Source organism: Paroedura picta, chromosome 4 (genome assembly GCF_049243985.1).
Source record: "Paroedura picta isolate Pp20150507F chromosome 4, Ppicta_v3.0, whole genome shotgun sequence".
In the NCBI taxonomy this organism is placed as follows: Eukaryota; Metazoa; Chordata; class Lepidosauria; order Squamata; family Gekkonidae; genus Paroedura; species Paroedura picta.
The window spans coordinates 115,567,076-115,589,168 of NC_135372.1; the positions used below are offsets into that span (position 1 = coordinate 115,567,076).

The window sequence follows — 22,093 nt, forward strand, 5'->3', positions numbered from 1 at the left end:
GCTGCTGTTTAGTAATGTTCCACTCAACTTAACCCAGCCAACAGCAGTCCCATCCCTGTCCCAGTTCCCAACCAACATTTAGCCATGTCTGTACAGGTGACAATCCATCAGTTTTTCTTAATCTCTGTAGTATCCCACGGAGCCTGTAAGACATACCATGGGAGAAATCAAATTACAATAGCCACCTGTAGTAAAGAAACAGATTAACAAAGGTTGATGAGGGTTAACATGCTACAAGGCACGCCCAAACAAAAAAACAGTGTCACACCACTGGTTTTCAATCAGTTTAACCCTCCAGTTGCCACCTATGCGAGACAATGCTCTCTCTTGCTCACAGGCCCCGGGAGGCCAGTTCCTGCCGTTAATTTGCACATCTTCGGCCGCTTTCCTCGGAGAGGTTCCCCTGTCATCACAGTGCGTCATCAAGGAAAAGGCGGGACCAAACTTGGAGCGGGGTGGGGGGAGGGAGCGGCTGTGCCTACGATGTGGGAAACGCCCGCATCTAGCCAGGGGATGATGTCATCCGCGCAGGCGAAACTCCCGCAAGGCATTTCCCAGCATGCAGCACGGCTGCTCTAGAGACTACAACTCCCGGCAGCGCTTGCCACGCCCTCTCCATAGGCACGGCGGCGTGAAAGGAGCCGGGAGTGGCGTGTGGGCGGAGCAATGACGGTTGCCGTGGCTCCCGGAGTGACGTGAGGCGATCGGTGGGCGGTCCGAGGGCTGGCCGTCTTTCCGTCCGTCCGTCGGTCCGGGTGCTGCTGCTGCTGCTGCGGGTGACGCGCTCGGGAGGCCGGGGTGTCCGGGAGGGGTCGCCGGGGGGACGGGGCCTTTGCCGGGAGCCCAGCCCGAGGGGGCCGCTGCCTTACCTGACTCCGGCCTCCTTCGTCCTCCGCCCCGCCGCCGCCGCTGCTCCGCGCTCGGCTCCCGGTGCGGCGCGGCCATGTCGGGGCTGCTGGGCAAGCTGTTCGGGACGGGCCCGGGCGGGAAGGGCGCCGGGAAGGGGCCTTCTCCGCAGGAGGCCATCCAGCGGCTCCGCGACACGGAGGAGATGCTGAGCAAGAAGCAGGAGTTCCTGGAGAAGAAGATCGAGCAGGAGCTCTCGGCCGCCCGCAAGCACGGCACCAAGAACAAGCGCGGTGAGCCGGGGAGGGAGCCGGAGCTGGGCCGCGGCCAGGGACAGGGCGGAGGAGGAGGTCATCATTTCCCGACGGCGGTCATCCCGGCCCTTAAGCTCCCCGTGGCCCCCGCCGGCCTTGTGTCTGAGTAAACAGCCCGGCAAATCTGCTTCTGGGGAGGGGAGCGGAGCGGAGCGGGGCTTGTTTATCAACCACCATCAGGGGCCTTTCCGCTGGAGAGGACGGCGAGGGGACGTGCCATTGATAAAAAGCTCTTTAGGGAAGGCCTTCCCAGAATACCTGCCTTTCAAGGAAAGGGGTGCCTGGAATCCATTACAGCAACGATAAGGCCAGCGAAGTTTTATTGGAGGGAGAAGCTTTTCTGTGCGCAGTTGCTACTTCAGATGCCATCATATATATGGCATATGGAGGCTTGTAGCGAAAGGTCCATTTGGGAGGATGCAGGAATAATAACTGTTTCATGGGGAGACTGAGGGCCCACTTCTTTTTCGCAAGGTGTTCTGATTGCAGGTGGCTCTTTGAACCATCCCTAGTTGGCTTAAGTGTGTGAAGGATTAGATGGCCCTGGAGGTCCCCTCCAACGAAGGTGCATGTTAATAAGTACTCAGGTGCTGCCCTTGGATTTTGATGTTATTGCTGCATGCTGGGAATATTGTATATACCCTTGTATACTAGGCAGGATGGACTGGATTCAGAGGGAGCTGCTCACTTTTAAATTATAGCATGAAATAACATTATGGATCCATCTTTGTTGGTTAACCAAGTATCTTTGGAAGGCCTGTAAATCAAAGCTTCCCCCAGTTATGTACCTTCCCAACTTAGCATTTGTTATTCAGAGATACACTGCCAGTCTAAATGTTATATTTCATTGTCTTTGATGGAACTGTACATCAGGCAAGTTTTCACTTTGTAAAAGCAGCCATTGCTGTATTCTGTGACATGGGTTCTTCTCACAAGTGAATTATGCATTGTGAAGAAACTTTCTTTTTGTGTCCTGTATCCTCTGTCCAGCAGCATTTCAGGAAGCATAGTGGGCTGTAGTGAGAGGCAAGAGTTTCATTCTACAGGACCCAGTTCTGCTCATGGTGTTTTGGATTCAGCCAGGAGTCTTTCCTGTGTGTTATCATTTTTGAGTTGGACAGTGCCTATGTAAGGCCTAGATTCAGAAACACATTATACAGAGAGTCATCTACTACTTAGTTCTGGCCAAACTAGCTTAGGCTTTATACTTATTGAAGACTAGGGGAAAATCCCATTTTATTTTTTAAAAAAATGGGCGGTAGGCTCCATCCCCGGCGAAGCTGAAGGCTTCCTGTGGCCTGGCATGCCGTGGTGGGGGGCTCCGCACGGGCTGTGCGGGCCTGGGCGGTGGCTGCTGGGCAGGAAAGGAGCAGGGCCAACGCATTGAAGACGCGGCGATCCTGCTCGTTTACCGTACCCCCTTGTTCCCTGTCCAAGGTGGCTGCGTGGGGGTCGGGAAAAGAGCAGGGCTGCCGCGTCTTCGACGTGGCATCCCTCCCTGCTCCTTTAACGAGGGCGAGGAGAAGCCGGCTGGAGGACTTACCGTGGGGGAAGGCTTCTTCCTCTGTGTGGCGACTCCCCGGCCGGCCCAGGCGAGGCCGCAGCTCCCTATTGGCCACTTGGCCCTGGAGTGACACTCGGAGGGCCCAATCTTTGGGCCCTCCGAGTTTTTATCACGGACAGGGCCCACCCTTTCTCCTCGCCTTTAGCCCTTAGCCTTTTATTTATACCGCTCCACAGGAACGGTTTAAAGATAAGCTCCAATTAGCTCTCTTGTCACCTAAGAGACAGTGTCTCTCTTTTAGTGAGTCTGAAGTGTGCTGAGGAGGTATTGAGCAACAAACTCTTCTTATTGTATTTATGAACCTGTTGGCTAAGATTTTTGCCAGTTAACTGGCAAACTCTTCTGTCTTGGTACTTTTAGTTAGTGTAGTGTGCCCTAGAGGTGGTATAAAAGTTTCATGGTATCTCTTAATGTACTGGATTCCTTTATGGAGATACTAATGTGAAGATTTTTTTTAAATCCTACATATGAGATTAGGTTTAGGTTGATGTTTTGTTTTGTTTTTTTACTTTACATATTCTTTGGTTCATCTGTAGACGTCCATCCTTGTTCCAAAATTGAAGTAATATTTTTTGAAATAGTTTGTCAACATGAATTGTTCATACTTGTGATTGTGTCACATCTAAGAGACTGATATATGAACTGGTAAATCCATGATGTGAAACTGCTTCTGAGTTCCCTCAATGGCCTTGTCATTCTCTCCCTCTTCTCCAGCTCTCTCTCCCTCTCTCTCTTGCACACCATTAGCTTCCCCATTTCCAATATACAGTTTTGGAGGGGGACTACTGACATACTTTCATCATCATTGTAAAGCATAACAAAATAATTATGTGGAGTACTCAAATGATCTGTGTATAATGTTGAATAGCATTATTATTTCATTACATAATGGTTTAATGAGTGTCTTTCTGTTTTTTTTTTCCTTTGGGGTCAAGATAATGCACTATGAATGGGGCTTTACTGGTAGACTTCTACAGCTGGGCAGATGTTGGGGTTAATTTCAGTAAAAACATCTCTAACAGATGAGCTGCTGGCATCTTACTTAACTTTAATGTTTACTTGTATGATTTCTTTGTGCACTACTTTTTCTGAGTGGATTTGATTTGGAATTTGTCAAGTCCCTCAAAAGTTACATCAGTGGTACCCTGTTGGATCAGACCATTGGTTCATTTAATACAGTTTCTTCTTTCACAGTCATTGGTCAGCTGCCTTAGAGAGCCAACCACCAGATGGTTTCTAGTACTGGCATTGAAGGTTAACTGACTCTCAACCTACATGTCACCTTTAGTTATCATAGCTAATATCTGTCTACTCCACTTTTAGAGGCCTCTGTTGGCCATCACTGCATCCACTGGTGATAAATTCCATAATTTAGTTATTTGTTGAGTGAAAAAAGTCTTTCTTTTGTTCTGAATCTGTTGCCCTTCAATTTCATTAGGTGCCTTGATTTCTACTATGATGAGAGAGAGAGGGAAACTAATCTTTCAACCACAGGCATAATTGTATAGCAGTTCCTATTTAGATGGCTTTTCTCTAAATTGACAAGCCCCACACGCTTGTCTTTTTTCATATTCAGGAGCTCCGAATACTTCATCCTCTTGAAGGCCGTTTTCTGTACTTTTTTTAACTTCAAAATATTTTTGAGATACAGAGACCAGAACTGTACATAGACCATGACTTGTATCTACACAAGGGACTATAATACTATTTCATTTTCAGTTTGCTTTCTAATAGCCCTGATTGCTAAACCGAGTGGACATATTTGCTACAATCCCAAGATGTGTTCCCTTCTCATTCTCCATATGGTTAAAGATAAGAATGTTATTATGCTGCATAGTGCATTACCTTAGATGAAATTCATTTGTCGTGCTGTCCTCCTCGCCCAGTTAGTTCCTTTTGGAGCTCTTTACCATTCACTTTGTCTTTCTCCATACTGGATGATTTTATATCATTTGCAAACTTGCCCAGTGTTCTGCTCACTCCCATTTCCAGATCATTTATGAACAAATTATATAAGCTCCAGTCCCAACCATCAGCAGTTTTATACTTGGGTTCTTTAAGAATGTCTTTAATCGTCTCCCTCTGGCTCCAGAGACTTACTTGCTTTAAATTTGTCCATTAGCCTCAGAATCTCATCTCTAATTACTTCTGCTTGTCTCAGTTCTTCAGGCACTCTTTCAAAAAAAGAGTGACTCTGGAGTGGGTATCCATCCCATATTTTCGGCTGCCGAAACAGAAGCAAGCAATTCCTTCAGTATTTTTCCACCATCTCCCTGTCTTTCTTAAGTCATCCTTTCACTCCTTTGTATGCATTCTATGACAGTCCTGTACAAAGGTGCTCAGTAATGCTGCATTCACGGAACCTGAATAAGATGTTGAAGGGTAACACAGTATGATTTTGTTACATTCAAAGTTACATTTTCTCCTACTTTTCAGATCACTGCCAGAAGGCATGCTGACTTGTTAATGAGCCTTTCAGTAACACTCTTCTTGTACTTCCTTACTCCATTATTGTTAAAGTTAGAATCTGATTTTGAAAATTGCGACTCCTGAGTTCTATAAATCAGGAATTGCCATTCTGGAATCAATCTAGCTCAGCTGTCTGCTTTCTGACTGTGGTTATAGTTTCCCAAAAGCACTTCACTGAGATGGCACTAGATCTGCTAGGCGTAACATTTTAAATGTCATACATTGCCACAGTTGGCAGTATCACATGTAATACTGCTGTGCACATGTTGCGTGAGATGGGATTTCAATGCATGCAGTTGGAGGGCTGTCATGGGCAGAGCCCATGTGTGGAGGCTATTCATGTGTGTGCTTTGTGGTGGCTTCCATATTATGGAGTGTTCAGTCTGCACCCCAGCCTTTTTCTATTGTGTCTCACCATGTGCCAAACCAAAAGGTTCTGGGGGAAGTATAAAATACAATTTGGACAGCAGCTTCTCTGCTTCTCTGGTGGTGATTGTTGCAAGATAGGACCCACCTGTAAACTACAAGTGCTTCCAGGCAAGAATTTTGCTTACTTTCCTGAAACATGGGGCCACATTGGGGAACAGTACTCAGAAGAGCCACAGGTTGCATGTCAAAGGGCTCCTGAGCCACTGATCAGCTCAGGAGGTTGCTGGCAGGGGGCTCATGGGAATTGTAGTCCATGAACATCTGGAGGACCACAGGTTGACTACCCCTGCTTTACACCATTTTCTTGCCTCTTTGCAAAACTTTCTGGCATTGTCTCCAGTTATTCACCTAACCCCACTGTATTATTTTGTATATATTAGAGAACTTTGCCTTTTGATTAAATTGATTTTATCATGTGTTGTAATTCATACTGAGTCTTGATGAGAAAGATGGGCTATAAATAAGGATGATATCAGATTTTCCATTGGAAAAATGGGGAAATATCCTGGGCCTTTATATCTCCATGTGTGCTGTGGCAATCAGGAATGTAAATATTTCATTGCATGGAAAGTGGGATGTTAACTACATTAACTTAAGTTGAACAAAAGAACAAGAGTATTGGTAGGGGCATAGCACAATGACTTTTACTGCATCCTAACAATGAGATGCCTGGCAAATGTCCTCTGTTGAGCTGAATGTGCATAGTGGTATCATGCTGCAGCTGCATATTTTGGTTTCTGTTGCAGTTAAAGCTTGTGCAAGTATCATATGATGAAGCATTCCTTATTAGCTGAGGCCTAGAGAGAATAAGGCAAATCATTCTAAGTTGCTTAGAATGGCTATAGAAATTTTTAAAAGTGGTTACTGGGAATATATTGTTCCTGTTCCTGACGGACAGTCCAATAGATGTACTGTAACACTTATTGTACAGACTCAATGGTGTAAATGAGCTGCTTTGATAATTTTTAAATGATGATAAAGTACCAAATTGCATTGTCATGTGGTCTTCTTTTAAAAAATAGAGTTCTTCTGATTACTAAAAGTTTATAATCTGATTGTCTCCACTGAGGGTTTTTTCTGCTGCCCTCGTAAGTGCCATGAAAAACAGCCACTGAAGCTGACCATATTGTAATTAGAACTTGATGCTCAGAAAAAGCAGATTGACTTTAGCTTGTGTTCAGGTCACAGCTTGAATGCTGTACAATGGAAAGGACCTCAAATTCCACCAGCTTCAGAAAGCCGACAGATGAGAAAGCTTTCTAAACATTGGGTCTGTGCTTGTTCAATATTTCACAAGTCACAAATGTCTAGAGCTGTATGATTTCTGGTTAGGCATGATCATTTAATTAAGTATAAGCAGCTGATAATGAATTACTGTCCAGTGTTTATAACAATTTCTTGTGACATTTTGTGTTGTAGTACAGTAGGCATTTAGCAGTGACATCAGACAGCATTTTGCTTCATACTAGTAGAAGATAATTAATATTTCACGTTTGTAATTGCCTTCAATTCTACATGAGCACCAATTGCTAAGTCAATTAGAAATGCCCTGATTGCTCCATTCTCAGTCTAGGGCAGCCTGATATTTTAATTTGTTTTATGATATCTCAGGCTCTAGTGTTCTTGCTTCTTCAGGTCTGCTGTACTGTGAAATGCAGTCTGTATAGGAACTCTTAAACCTTAAATTTTATTACTGACTTGTGTGTCTATGTAGACAAAATACAATTTATACAGCAGCTTTTATTTCTAGACAACCTTCAACCCAGACATTTTATAAAAAGCGGTGTTAATATTAGGACAGTAAATACAGCCACATGAAGCATTTAGAAGTTCTCCCACTACGATATCATGCAGACATTACGCCCAGCTAAAATTTCGGAATCAACAAACAGTAGAATGTGGTATAGTAGTTACAGTGTCAAAGTAGGGTAAAGGAGACCTGATTTCAAATGCCCACTCTGCCATGGAACCTTAATGTTTGACCTTGGGCCAGCCAGATGCTCTCGACAGCCCCGTGAGGTAGGTTAAGCTGAGTAGAAAGAATGGGGGAAAAGAAAACCATGCGTGCTGCTCTGGGTCCACATTGAAGAGAAAGTTGAGGTAGAAATTAACTAAATAAAAATAAGGCTAGTATCTTTAGCTTGTCACTAAGAACAAATATAGAAGGCACTGCCTTCTGGCTACAAACAGTACCTACTCAGAGATGAGGTCAGTGTGTTCTGGCTAGGTGCGCAGGGTTTCTCTTCATTCACAGAAGTCCCCAGCCACAATGGGGCATACTTTCTGGTGCTGATGAAAATGTTTCCAGTTCAGACCTAATAGAGACCAAACAGTGACTTCACTTGGCTTCACATTCTTACTGTTGTCTTCATACTAGGAAAGGGGGAATGAAGCCACAGAGCATATTCCCGCAGCTGGCAATAGCTGGCCTGTACATGGCCTCTTCCACTCAAACAGTGCTAACTTGACATGGGCCTTCTCCTCCATATATTGCAGGGGTAGTCAAACTGCGGCCCTCCAGATGTCCATGGACTACAATTCCCAGGAGCCCCTGCCAGCGAATGCTCCTGGGAATTGTAGTCCACGGACATCTGGAGAGCCACCGTTTGACTACCCCTGAGATATTGTCTCAGATGTCCGTTTCTTTGCTAGGGAAATTAACATCTACTGAGCCCTCCCTATCAAAAAAGCTGCTCCTGGACCCCACCCTCTAGCTCCAGAAGATTAGGGGGTAAAAATTAAGACTGCTGATGCTGCTAATCTGTTGTGAAGACCAGATGCTCTATTAAATTTTAAATGTTATTTTAAATTAAAGAGTTGTTTAATCATTACGGATGCTGATAATGTGATGCATACTGCCCTGAACCAGTTAGCTGCATAGGGTGATATATAAGTTAAATAAATGAGTAAAAGATAACAATAAATAAATGGATTTCTGGGTTGGAGGTGAACGTGGAATAAAATGATCTCCCTCCTATGCTGTGGCGGCCATTTTGGCAGACCTTCAAGACGACAGATGAAGGAGAAGTTCATTCCTCAACTAGCCCATCAGCATTTAGCTGCACAGACGCTTGAAGTCATCTAGGCTGCCAGTGCTAGTTGCTCAGTTTTACATCCTGTAGTTTGATGCAAATTGGAATCAGAAAACTTGGCTACAGTTTTCTTTGGAAAGAACACCTACTGATAACAAATGTCATTTATGCTGGGAGCAAGAAGAGCAGGAGGTAGAATAGGTGACATGAATTAAAACTAGCTCTGCATTTCTGAAGAGTGCTCTAGCAGTGGAACATTGCACATCAATTGTCTTTTTGTCTTACTTTCGTCCAGCTGCACTTCAGGCACTAAAGCGAAAGAAGAGGTATGAGAAGCAGCTTGCGCAAATAGATGGCACGTTGTCCACGATCGAATTCCAGAGGGAAGCCCTTGAAAATGCCAACACCAACACTGAAGTCCTCAAGAACATGGGCTATGCTGCTAAAGCAATGAAAGCAGCACATGACAACATGTAAGGCATTCCTCCTCAGTGACTTGTTGACTGGGCCAGCTTTTGATTGAATGTAAACTGTGACAGGAGGATCTTGCAAACCAGAATTTCAATATGCTCAGAGTGTAGACTGTACTGTAAAGTCTTGTGTGGCACTTTCTGTGGTTATCAGTCGGAATGCTAAAATACCTGCTTATTCAGTTCAAATTCTATTAATCAGTGGTAGTAAGGCAACTGATTAATTGATAGGATGTTTGACTGTCTGTGTTTTGCTCCCATATATTTACAGGCTACTTGTAGCCATTAACACCCCAGTGCAAGCTGATGATGGATCAGCTGGCAGTGAGCTTATGGTTTCCTGCCGGGGGAAATGTTGTGTATAAAGTACTTGTTGGTGCCTGTATGGGATCAAATGACTGCAGTGAAAATTTGGTTCTTCTGGTAACCCAGCAGATTTCCTTTCTCCTCTAACCTTCCATTGTGCAGCAGAAGCTATAGGATTTGGGTGGGGAGAATATGATCTGTGTCTCTTTCCACAAGTTGGGGTGAGTTATTCGTCAGAAGTAAAACAGATTAAGTGATCAGCTTAATGGAATTTGGTACAGCTGAGCAAGATATGTTGGGCAGCCAAACATGTTCACAATGCAGAAGGGCTGAATATCTTCTTTCTTTTTTAGAGGTATAATTCAGGGAGTTAGATGTGAGAGCATTTTAGAGACGACAAGCAAGATGTTATTTCTAGAAGGTTTTGTTATCGAAAATTGGATTTCTGCTGGAACGATAATATCTGACAGAGTTCTTAGCTTGAGAACTTCCTTGTTTGTCCAGTTATATGAATTGAGGAGAATAGCCAGCACTGTAGAGGTTTAGGCCATGTTTCAATTTCTTAGCAATTGAGATTCTATACTTGAATGTTGTCATCATTGTTTTTTAAACGGCATTTGCACACACCCTTTTGCAGTCCTCTGCTTGAGCACCATAACAGAAGCTCTGCACAGGTAGCCATTCCTGTTCCTTTCTCCTTATTCTGGAGAAATTCTTTAAATCAAAAAGAGAACTATAATTCCCAAGGAATTTCTGCCATTATTAATTTTGTTTCTATTATTATTACTATTACATATATTGACCACTGATCTTGAGCCAGCTTGCTCACAGAGGTTTACAAGTATAAAATACAATAAAATGCGATAATCCAATAATCCACTATAGTAAAACTGCTAACAATGAAAAACCAAACCATCCCCTAAAAGGTTTTGACTCCACAGGCCCATGTAGACCCGATGCCTCAAGATAGGTGCTTGCACAGTAATGTTAGGGCAGACCTGGTTTTCTGAATGTGAGATGGGTTCATAAGAATAAATATGAAGAGCTCAGCTGGATCAGACCAGTGGTTCATCTTGTCCAGAATCCTATCTCATTCAGTGGGCTACCAATTATTCTTGAAGGCCAATAACAGGGCATAGAAGCCAAGGTCTTCCCCTAATGTTACTTCGTAACACTGGTATTTAGAGGTTTACTGCCTCTGACTGTGGAGGTTCTCTCTAGTTACCATGACTAATAACCACTAAATAGACCTCCTCCATGAATCTGCCTAACCCCTTTTAAAGCTATCTATGCTTGTGGCCATTGCTGCTTCCACTGGTAGCGAATTCCACACTTTAAGCACACATTGTGTCAAGAAGTACTTCCTTTTGTTCATTCTGAATCTGCTGTCCCTTCATGGTATGCCCTCAAGTTCATGTATTTGGGAAGAAAGATTAAAAGTTCTCTTTCCACTCTCTCCGCCCCATGCATAATTTTGTAAATCTCTACCGTGTCCCCTCTAATTGCGTCTTTTCCAAACTGAAAGATAAAAATGATTTATATTGAAGATTATTTGGTATGGAAAGTACTAAAAGGGTGGGAGGAGGGGGACTGGCTTTAACAGTTTTTTAAGTGTATCGTAAATGGAAATTAAATTAATGAAATAAATTAGCAATAAATTAATACTAGATACTGATTTATGATGTTCTCAGGCTCCTTTGGACCCAGTAAGAAGCTTAGATATCTCAAACAGTCCTCTTTTACAGGGATATTGACAAAGTGGATGAACTCATGCAAGACATTGCAGAACAGCAGGAGCTGGCAGATGAAATTTCAACAGCCATCTCCAAACCTGTAGGAATTGGTGAAGAATTTGATGAGGTAAGGATAGCAAGCTGGCCTGGATGGCCCACACGAGCCCAGTCTCATCTGACCTCAGAAGCTAAACAGGGCTGGCCCCGACTAGTACTTGGATGGGACACCGCCAAGGAAGACCAAGGGTTTTACACAGAGGTAGACAATAGCAAGGCATCTCTGTTCACCTCTGGCCTTGAAAATCCTCGAGGTTGCAATAGTTTGGCTGTGGCTTGACAGCACTTTCCACTACCTTGAGCACAGAGTAGATGCTCAAGAAAATTGCTCTTTGCATATGCAATACTGTCAGGCATATATAATAAATAAAATATAAGGCCTGTAATAAATACAATAAAATAATGATTTGGGATCCTAAGTGATATTTGCCCGAGGAATTTTCCAACTCGAGGTCTGGAAAATCTTGGGCTTAGCTGTGGCCATCAGTAAGCAATGACAGAAGAACAGCTACTGTGGTCTTATGACTAAGGACTGGATGCTGTGAACTTGCCTGCTGGTGAAAGGGGGAAGAGGGAATCCCTTTTAAACATTGAATAGACTGCACACTTTCCATGGGGAAAAGTCACATAGAACAGAAGCTGCTGTAAGGTTGGGAACTGTGCAGAATTCAGTAGCAAAATTGTAGTTTTGAATTCTGTTGAGTTCAATTCTCTCTGCCATTAAGGCTCCCTGAGTGGTCTTGGTCTGGCCCCTGTTTCTTCTTAGCTTTGCATTACTCATGTTTGCGGGGGAATCATGAAATTAGAATGGGGCAGGAAAAACGTTAGGGATACAAATCCTGTCTGATCTGGGATATGTCAATAAAGTCTGAGACTGGAGCCCCATTATATAGTGCTTGATTCTTGAAAATCTCCTGGGGTGAGCTCTTGCTGTAAGAATAGCAAACACAATTGCTGTTGTTACTGGCAGGTTTAATCACTGTCTCTTTTCCTTGCATCAATAGGATGAACTAATGGCTGAGCTAGAGGAGCTAGAGCAGGAAGAATTGGACAAAAACTTGCTGGAGATCAGTGGTCCAGAGACGGTTCGGCTACCCAGTGTACCCTCAATATCAATACCCTCCAAGCCCGGTGAGTGCCTGAAAATACTAAAAACAGGGACAGGGATGTCTTATGTATTTGTTAAGCAAGAATATTATGTGCACCCTTGGCATTTCAAGTCTCCTAACAGCTATGCATTATTTATCCAAAGATGGCCTCATTAATTGAGCTTTATTTAGTGCTTACTATAAGGGATCTCTTGTCTCTCATTCTGTTTCCAACTTTATCTAAGCAATGTGTGTTTTTTCTTTTATAATTGAGCTATGATATGATGATATGTTAAGGCTCAGGAAAGTGTGAAGATGTGGGAGATGCTTACAGTTGTAATGGGGCTCATAAACAGCTTGAGAGCAGAGACCCAGTGGGGTTGTTACAGTGTCACTGAGACCTTCGGTGACCTGAGTTCACATTCCCACTCAGCCGTGAACCTTGTTAGGTAATGTTGGACCAATCAGATTCTCTCTCCCTCCCAGGGTTGTTTGGGAACAAAGCTATGAATGGTGCTCTGAGGTCTTCAGAGGTAGGGCCCAGATACATATATATGGATGAGGAGACACTTAAAGGAACTTGTTGAATTTACCCGAGAATTTAAATAATTTTCAGAGGCTTACGTCAGATTCCTCCATTGCTGGAGGTAGAGGTGAAACAGATGACGATTAAAGGAGGACCTTTTCTGTTGCAGCACCCAGCTTGTGGAACCTTCCTCTATATAGCTGCCTGCCCAGCACTGATCTTTCCCATTTTGGCATCAGGCAGAGACTTTTCTACTTAATGGGCTTTTGGTTAGTTTTTGTCTGCACCTGTGAACTGGCTGCTTATTATTTAGTCACAGGTTGCATTTTTTTGTATTCTAGTTGTTTATGGTTTTATTGAATTACGTCAGGCATTTCACCTGCAGTCTGCCTCATAAAGTTATGGCTGGCAGGTGGAAGTTATAAATACTTATATCATCTTCTGTTTCCAAAGCTGGGAGATAACCTTACTGGTGGGGATGTTCGTTCATTTAGTGATGAGCAAAGGAAATGGAAAAGTCTCATTTCGTTGTCATAATGAAAATTGTTTTTGCTATTAATATAATAGTTAATTTGGTTCCTGGCTGTCTGAATCGAGAGTTCAGACTCAGAAGGAGGGTGAGAGGCAAATCATTAGATAATGACAGAGTTTCCCCAGTGAACAGAGTAAGACAGCTTTTGCAACAGAGGAGATTGTTCTTTATAGGTCTTTTTCTGCATTTTTCCATTATTTATTGCAGCTTGGGGAGGCCTTTCTTGATGCTGTGTAAGCAGCAGCTTCTTACAGTTACTTTCAATGTATTAGTATGTTCTTTGTAGAAGCTATGCTTATACATTTTGGTACTTTACAGATTGCATAGATGCAGTGTGATTGACTTGTATGAGAGAGTGTGTGGTTCACTTCCTGTTTTTTTTTAGTGTATGAGAGTATCGCTATTCAATTAGTGTGTGGGTTTCCTCCACATTCCTTTTGCTGTAGTATCAGTTGTAGCAGTAGACCTCTAAGTGTGCTAGTATTGCTGTCTTGTGTAGTTATTCTGAGTTGATTTACTGTGCTCATAAGAATCCTTGTGCATTATTCATACAACAGAGTAAACTTCTTTGTACTATGTCACCGACTACAATAATCATTGTAATTATTTCCACTGAACAATAATATTCCAGTGTTTTCTACATTTGTTGTCTGAACAATGAGCAAGAGATGGGGAGTTGTACCTGAGACCTAAGCAGACGTGGCCATTTTCTTTTGCTACCAGCCTTTCTTAGGGTACCCAAATGACTTACTGTTCCCACTGAAATCCTCTGCCTGCCATCTACAGGTGCCAAATATCTGCCTCTCCTATCCTGCAAGGAACAGTTTTAGTGGCGTATAAACCTGGGCCTGAAATTAGGCAGTTATAACCCCTTGAGGCCCCAACATGAAGAGTGCAGTCCTTGAGAATTTATTCCAGTTGGATGTATGAACATTGTGGAAAAATAACAAAAAATAAAAGGCACAAATGAAATGTTAGAAACACTGAACACCTCCTATAAGGAAATTGTTGAGAAGCCCTTCTCCACGGTTTTGTGCCATACACACACACACAATAAAATCACATGCTCCTTGTGGTGGCGGCATGCAGATGTTGCTGCTGACTGTGGTTGCACTCATCAAAGAGCTTTCAAATTCAGTGTCCTCCACCAGTAAAGGTCCTATATAAACAAGCTCTCAGCTTGAACATGATGGCTGGTTTTAAGGAGGTTAATAGTAACAAAAATTGTGATATCTAATATTTGGCACATCCTCTTCTATCTGAATCAGCGGCATCAGTTTTGACATAAATTTGTGTCATGGCACCTCCCTAACAAAGCAGGCTGTCATGAATTCTGTGACTTGTAAAGTATCTAAGGTATGTGCGTTGTAAATGGCTAAATTGTCAAAGTTTCAAAGCCTGATACCTAACTGTATGCTTCCCTCCCTTTTTTTTCAAACTACCTATCTAGCTAAGAAAAAAGAAGAGGAGGAGGATGATGACATGAAAGAACTAGAAGCCTGGGCTGAGAACATATAGCTTCACCAGCTGGAGAAACATTAGAGACTCTGCTCACCTGCTGCTGCAGGTGCACGTATGGGTGGGAAATGACTCCATGCGCAATGTCTTTATTTCTTTAATCTAAACCCAAAGCAATGGGAGTTGCATTCTGCGTAGCATGGTCTGAGTGAGGGAAACCGAGTTCCCAAGGGAAGTTGCCTGCCGTTTATGATGTTGAATTTCTTTAAAAAAAATAAAATAGAACTTTATTGGCAAAATTTGAACCTTCTGCTTCCGGACACTGCTCATGCCGCTGCTGGATCTTCATCTTTCAGAATTCTGGCCGTGTTGAATCTCTGACTGATTTTTGGGGATGTGAAGACTGTAACTTAAGTTGATTGAAACGTTTTTAGAGTTCTTGTAAAGCATTTCAAAAGGAGAAGTCCTAAGCCATTATTGACTTATTATGCTTAGAAGTTATAAAAAATGCATTATGCTTTTAGTTCTTTAAAGTCTGTAATCTCACACTAGCTTGGTCACTGTTCCCATTTTAATCAGTGAGATGGATTTGGACTAAGAGACCCATGTTATCATGCAGGTTGGTAAAAATTTACACTCAAATCCCAGCTGTACATTTTTCTGTATAGCATTTGTGTGTTGACTGCTGTTTGTGGCGATCAGTATACCATTCATACACAAACACTTATTTTAAAAAATAATCTATGGTTTGCACTGTATTAAATACCTGGATTGATTTTCATATCTGCTTGCTGTCTTCACTGTGACTATATATAAGATACTTTGGGAAGCTTTTTGGAACTACTCGATCCCTTTAACATGAAAAAATAGTAATTATCCCAGGATTGCTACATAGGCTATCAGACTTCATTTTAGGTTTGAACTTTTGTGATGTATTAATAATCCTTGCTTCCCAGCCAGTGAACAGACAGGCACACTCCTGCAATTTGTTTTCTTGTTGAAAAGCTGCAGGTTAGATCCAGCAGCAAATTTCCACTCATAAAAGTAGGAGAGAGAGCCTCCTATTCCTCCTCCTTGCAACTGGCCTTCAGCTTCCCCCTTCATGCTATTCCTGGAGGTTCCTTGTCCCCCAGGAACAGCATTGAGGGTGTGTTTTGGGTTTGGGGGGAGGGAGGAGAAGAAATGCTACACTGCTGATGGGGGGTCTTGACAGCACAGGAAGGGTTTCCTGAATGGGCAGGAGTTAATTTTAATTTTTAAAAATGTATTAAACATTTATCATGTGATATGACCATGAGGAGGGGCCCCGAGGGGGTATGTTTACAGCTATACTTCCCAATCATATTCTGCATGATTGTGCTACTTCTGGGGTTTCTTGAAACCTGAAGAATGTAAACATTTTGAGGAAGGCTGTATTAAGGGGTTGGGGGAAGGCAGGGAAACTGGCATTGTGGAACAGTCTGATGAAGACTTTCCCCAAGGGCCTGAGATGTAACTGAAGGATCAAATTTCTAGAAATGTCATGGTTTGATCCCTTGCGTATGCATATATATAAAGTGTAGTTCTTGAAGAAAGACAGAACTGAGCAGTGCCAGAAATGTTTTTTTTTAAAGTCTGAGTGATGTTGGAACCAGTAACTTTGCAAAATTGCCTTGTTTTCCAGTATTCAGTTTTCCATCATTGCTGTCAGGATTCTGGGGCCATTTTTTTAATGTTGTCTCTAATGTTGTGCCCTGGGTACACACCCCTTCCTTGTTAAGTGCAAAAACAGGGCAAGGTATTTCTGTACCTGAGGGTGGTTTCAATTGGCTGAAGTTCAGTTCCAAAAAGAGTGAGGGACCCATCCCTAAATAATAACAATATTAAAGGTCAGTACTGGTAGATAAATAAATTACATTTCTGACATTTCACTCGTGGGGAAATAAACACTGACTTTGTGACGGGTGTCCTGCAAAAGTCGTATGCACCAAATGATACTTTACCACAGAGATCTTGTGTGGTCAGAGGCAGTCTTCTGACTGGCGGTGAAATAGACAAAGTGCACCTAAGGTAGGATACGTATGTAGGTCAGGCGGCAGGTAACTATTAGTGCAACAAATGGTGGGGGAGTGTGCATTCACTTCTGCCTGATAGCCATATATGTGTGTATAGTTGTCAGTTATGCTAGGTATATTGGTATATCTGTTACTTTTCAGTGTTTCCTCCCTTACTTTCTGCTCCAGTTCGAGGGCCAAACTATCAGGTCATTGACCATTTTATCACTGATTTCTATGTATGTGTTGAGAATTAGTCTGTTTTCCCATATTTAATATCATGGCAAAATCCAGTGCACATTATTTGCTGGGAAATTAGCTGTGTAAGGTCCTCTCCCCCCACCCCACCCCACTGGTTTCTTGAAAGAAGAAAAGATTAGTTCCTGTATTTCCTCTACTACTGGCTGTGTTTGTGGTGTCATTTCCTCTTGAAATGGTCTGCCTGGAAGGTATCCTGGCTGCAGTGCCCCTTTACCCCTTCTCCAATTGTTTGCTTAGCTGATTTGCATTTACACTAATTCCCACCCTGTCATTAAGAGCGATCAGCTCACTGAGCCCCCTGAACGCAGAGAATTGACTGGATTGGCCAGTATCTGAATAAGGTTCTCAAGCAGAGAGAGCTGATAGGGCTAATCAATATAATGGATTGGATAAGCTCCTTTATTTCTGCTCACATAGAATAGCAGCAGCATTGGTGTGTTTCTTTCACAGTTTTTCACCACCACCCCTTTCCCCCCCTGTTTAATAACAATATTTTGTTGAACTGGAAATCTGTCAGTTATAAACAGTATGAAATTACAGTTTACTTGCAAAAGTAAATTATGAGTGATGGTTAAAAATAGCTTGAGGTTTCCTGAAAAACAAGGCTGGCAGTATAGCTCGAATGAAGCTGTTTGTCTTTAAGGGACGACGATACTCCACTTCTGGTTAGGGTTATATAAGGATGTGACACATTTGTAGAAATAATGGCAGGAGCACGCCTGATACCTGGGGAGGTGACACCTGAGAATGAAGGAACTATGTAAATAATAAAAGCTTTTTGGTCAAAACCTGCAGTTAGAAGGGGGAATCTGACTATATAGGCAGATTTTTGCCCCCTCCCCTGTCCCCCAACACTCTGAGCTGTGTGGCTTTTTATCCACAGAATTCTGACCTCTAATTTCAGCTTCTGAGGGGTCAGAAGGCAGTTCCAGGAGAAGGGAATGCAAAGAGGATCTGTGTCTGCTGATGCAATAGTGATGGAATACAGGCCTATATAAAAGGCTCAGTACCCAAAAGGATTTATGGAATATGACGTGCTTTAATATTTTTATCACGTAACTGACTTCAGTTCTCAGACCTGCACCAGTCATCTCTGTGCATGTATAAGGGCTGGAAGTAGGCTTCCATGAAACCAAAGAATGAAGATAAAAGACATGTTTTGCAGCATCCAGACTTGTCAAAGAATTCACATTTCCTTGAAGTGACGAAGTACTCTACACAAGAGCCATTTGATTTTGGTATGATTGCTGTATCCAAAGTCCACTTTATGTGTGATTCAACTAGCAAGACTGGATTTACCCATGTGCCACGGTGCACGCTCAGCATCTAATTAAACTAAGGTGACCGGATTTTAACATTGGTAAAGCCATCGATCGGGGGGGGGGGGGGGGTTCTTGATTAAAAATTTGGTCTATATGGAGCAACAACATTTTCATAGAATGCAAAAATAGTATTGTAATATATATATTTTTAAATTTCAACAGAAGTACAATTTGCCAGGTGCCCCCAGATGTCCCTCCAAAAGTGGGACAATCTGGTCACCTTAAATTAAACTGGGCCCCCAATCACTCACTAGGCATGCAGGTCCAGAACCCCAGAGGTTCATGGGCCAGACTATTAGTGCCCTGACGTACTATTATTGCATGCATGGTGGCTCTGTTGAAACATGACATCACATGGGCAGTGCTGCATGGTGAAGTTCTTGTCTGCCAGCATCACACTTAAATCAGGCCTGATGTCTCAGGATAACTGTCAAGGAATATTTCCAGTCGAGCTGTCAATAACTTGTTGCTATTAACAAAAAAAAAGATTGCCAAGTATTCCTTTCCAACCACCTCAATAGATCAATTTAATTACAAATTTGTCAGGATCTTGTCTGTCATCTCTAAAATGTAGATAACTGATCACATAGGCATTGTGCCTCTATCCAGGTTTTTAATCAACCATATTTACAGTTTTAGGTGCATTTATGTCCTTTGGAGGACTTCTTTTTAGCAATCATTCTCAATCAAAACATATTTGTCAATTTTATTTAAGTCCTTTGACATTCACTGAGATCCAACTTGGTGTAGCAGTTAAAAGTGTGGACTTCTAATCTGGCAAACAGGGTTTGATTCTGCGCTCCCCCACATGCAGCCAGCTGGGTGACCTTGGGCTTGCCACAGAACTGATAAATCTGTTCTGACTGAGCAGTGATATCAGGGCTTTCTCAGCCTCACCCACCTCACAGGGTGTCTGTTGTGGGGAGAGGAGAGGGAAGGCGACTGGAAGCCGCTTTGAGATTCCTTCTGGTAGAGAAAAGCGGCATATAAGAACCAATTCCTCCTCCTTCTTAGCAGTTTTGTACATGTCACAACACTATGTGGCATATCTTGAATTTTATTATGCTTTCAAGTTCCTAGGTATAATGTGAAAAATAAAGCTAAAGATAATCCCTGTTTACAGGTATATACAATATAGAGGAGAGAAAGGCAAGGGGAAATACAGGGGAAAAAAAGAAGGTGCAACAAACTGTCAAGCCTTTTCCCAGGGCCTGATGAATTGGAATTGCCACCAAATCACCCCCCCGCCACCTACCCGGATAACCTCCTCTGCTCTCAGTAAAGCAACATTCTTAGTTTAATCTCCAAATATGAGAGTTTTCTCTCCCTCTGGAAGGCTGCTTAGAAAACCGCTGTGGTTGTAGCACTGAGTTCTCAAACCATTTATTTCTTTGAGCTCAAACGGAGGCCTTCCAATTCCTGATTTATTGCACTTGCCCAGAGCTTGTCAAGGACCGGGGATGTTAATAGCCTTCAGGGTACTATCTGACACTTCATCTATTGATGGTTTGTGTACTGCTTAAGCCTTAAGGTTTCATTTTGTAAGGTGGAAGTGCTGGTGGTGGTGGGGAGATCCATGAAGTATGTTCACATTTCTGTTTCCTTCCTGCCTGGAAAGTTCTTCTGGTAGACAGAGACCGAGCAGCTTGTTTTACATAAAACTCAGGAATGCAGATGAAAAAAGGGTTTCCTACCTCCACCCCTTTTTTTTTCTGCTGGTCCCATTCTATATATCCTAATACTTTGAAAATTTGACTTTGACTCATTCAGATGCAAAGGGGAGAGATAAAAATTGTATTTGGAGATGATGTAGCATTTTGTACAGTGCTTTCTGCACCACAATTTGCGAGTCATAGTCTCTAGCTTATTATTTATATATTATTAAAAATCATATGGCATGTGTATAATATAGGCAGGAAAGCCTAAGATTGTCTGGCTGCCAGATGAGAGACCAGTGTGGAGGTGGTTTGCCATTGCTGCCCCTATGTCATGACCTTGGTATTCCTTGAAGGTCGCCCATGGCAGGTGCTAGCCAGGACTGATCTTGCTTAGCCTCCAAGATCTAACAGGATTGGGCTTACCTGGGCTATCCAAATTGTGCTGGCCTCTAGCTTTCTGTTGTGTTGCAGATTTTGACTTAGGTTTGGACACGAGGGAACCAAGATCAAGTTTCTACTGGATGGCCTTTGGCTGTGTTTGCAACAAGCTCCTCTCATTGAGAAAGTGTAAGGAGACAAGCTCTTTGAAAAATAGTATGGAAATTATTATCTATGAATAGTTTGAGAGGTAATCATGAATGCTGTAAGAGAGTAGAGTACTAGACTTCAAGCACCTGGTGATCAGGTTCACTAGCTGGCCTGTTGCGAGACAGAGTTGATACTTCTTAGTCTCCACTAAAGTTCATTGGAAGGATAGAATGGGATCAGCGCTGTATATTGGCTTGAGGTAAGCGCTGTATACAAACAGAAAATCTAATCTAATTAGTTTCCTAGATCCTAGACGTGCAATACTACATTTGAACACAAGGGGGCAAAACTGCATCATTCTAAGCAAAGTTCCTCCTTGGGAGAACTGGCTGGATGAATCTTGGAAACTTTTAGGGGTTCTGCCCCCCCTCCGGTTTTCACAGTTCCTCTGCAGAAACCACTACATCAAAAGATAGAGGTGCATCAAAAGTAAGATTATTTTGATGATGTGCATTAATCTTGATTAAATGGAAAATTATCAAGTGCTGACCAGTACAAATCTTCAGATCAACTGCATATTGACCGTGCACCACCGACTGTCACAATGTGCCCCAAACTTGGGTTACCTGGAACAGCAGTTATGAGCACTATCCATGTGCTCTATGCTGTACATGTGATCTTTTTTATTAGACGTCCTCTGTTGCTCTGTGCCTAGAGAATATGAATGATCTGCCCTGGAGCTTTGCCTCCTATATTGATTGACTAAGAACCTAATTTAAGTTGCTGATGCCTCATGACCTTCCTCATCAGGAGCAACATGTGCTGTAGTTGAGGTTTAGAACCGTTGCAGTTTTCCCGCTGGAGAAAGAGAAGAAGCAAATTTATTCCTGAGAGCTGCGCAAAGCATGCACACTCAACATACTTTGTGTATTTACGACCCCTCCAGTGAGTTTGTGGGTTGATTTGATGGTTTTATGGCAGTTGTATAATGTTTGGTTCTCACAGCATATTTCAAGTCTGGCTTGCTAAGCCACCTGGAGGACCTGTGCAGGTGGAAAAACATCAGATAAACACATGGAATGATAAATACAATCTGCCAGGCAGAGAGCTTACCAGGCCAAACCTTAGCATCAGTTGTGGCTGCTGCAAGATGTGCCTTCCGAATGTTCTCTGGGATCTCACATTGATTCCTGTGCTCCAAACTGACTTCCAGCCATGTCATCCTTTGGCGTTCATGCCTGCCTGCCATACAGGGGATTCAGTGCAGGTATGGTCTTGATATGCCACCCAACAGTTGGCTTAAGACTGTCGGTTGTGGCTGCCATGGCTGAGATGGTTGTGGGAGTGCATGCTTAAAATAAATTCAGTGCTGCCTCATATGTGAGGTGCTAGGTGCTTAAAAGCAGGCTGATCGTCACATTACAGAGCCTCATGGCTATCACAGGGACTTGTGATCGGAGGTGTTCT

At 42.9% G+C, this 22,093-nt stretch overlaps 1 protein-coding gene across 1 annotated transcript; it reads left to right on the forward strand.

Moving 5' to 3' along the window:
• Positions 1-673: 673 nt before the first annotated feature.
• Positions 674-15,605, forward strand: CHMP4B (charged multivesicular body protein 4B). The gene is made up of 5 exons (XM_077335293.1): positions 674-1,139; positions 8,950-9,127; positions 11,176-11,290; positions 12,225-12,351; positions 14,817-15,605. Exons 1-5 carry the CDS (start codon positions 944-946, stop codon positions 14,882-14,884), a joined length of 684 nt encoding a protein of 227 aa, XP_077191408.1. The 5' UTR covers positions 674-943; the 3' UTR covers positions 14,885-15,605.
• The last annotated feature ends 6,488 nt before the right edge of the window (positions 15,606-22,093 follow it).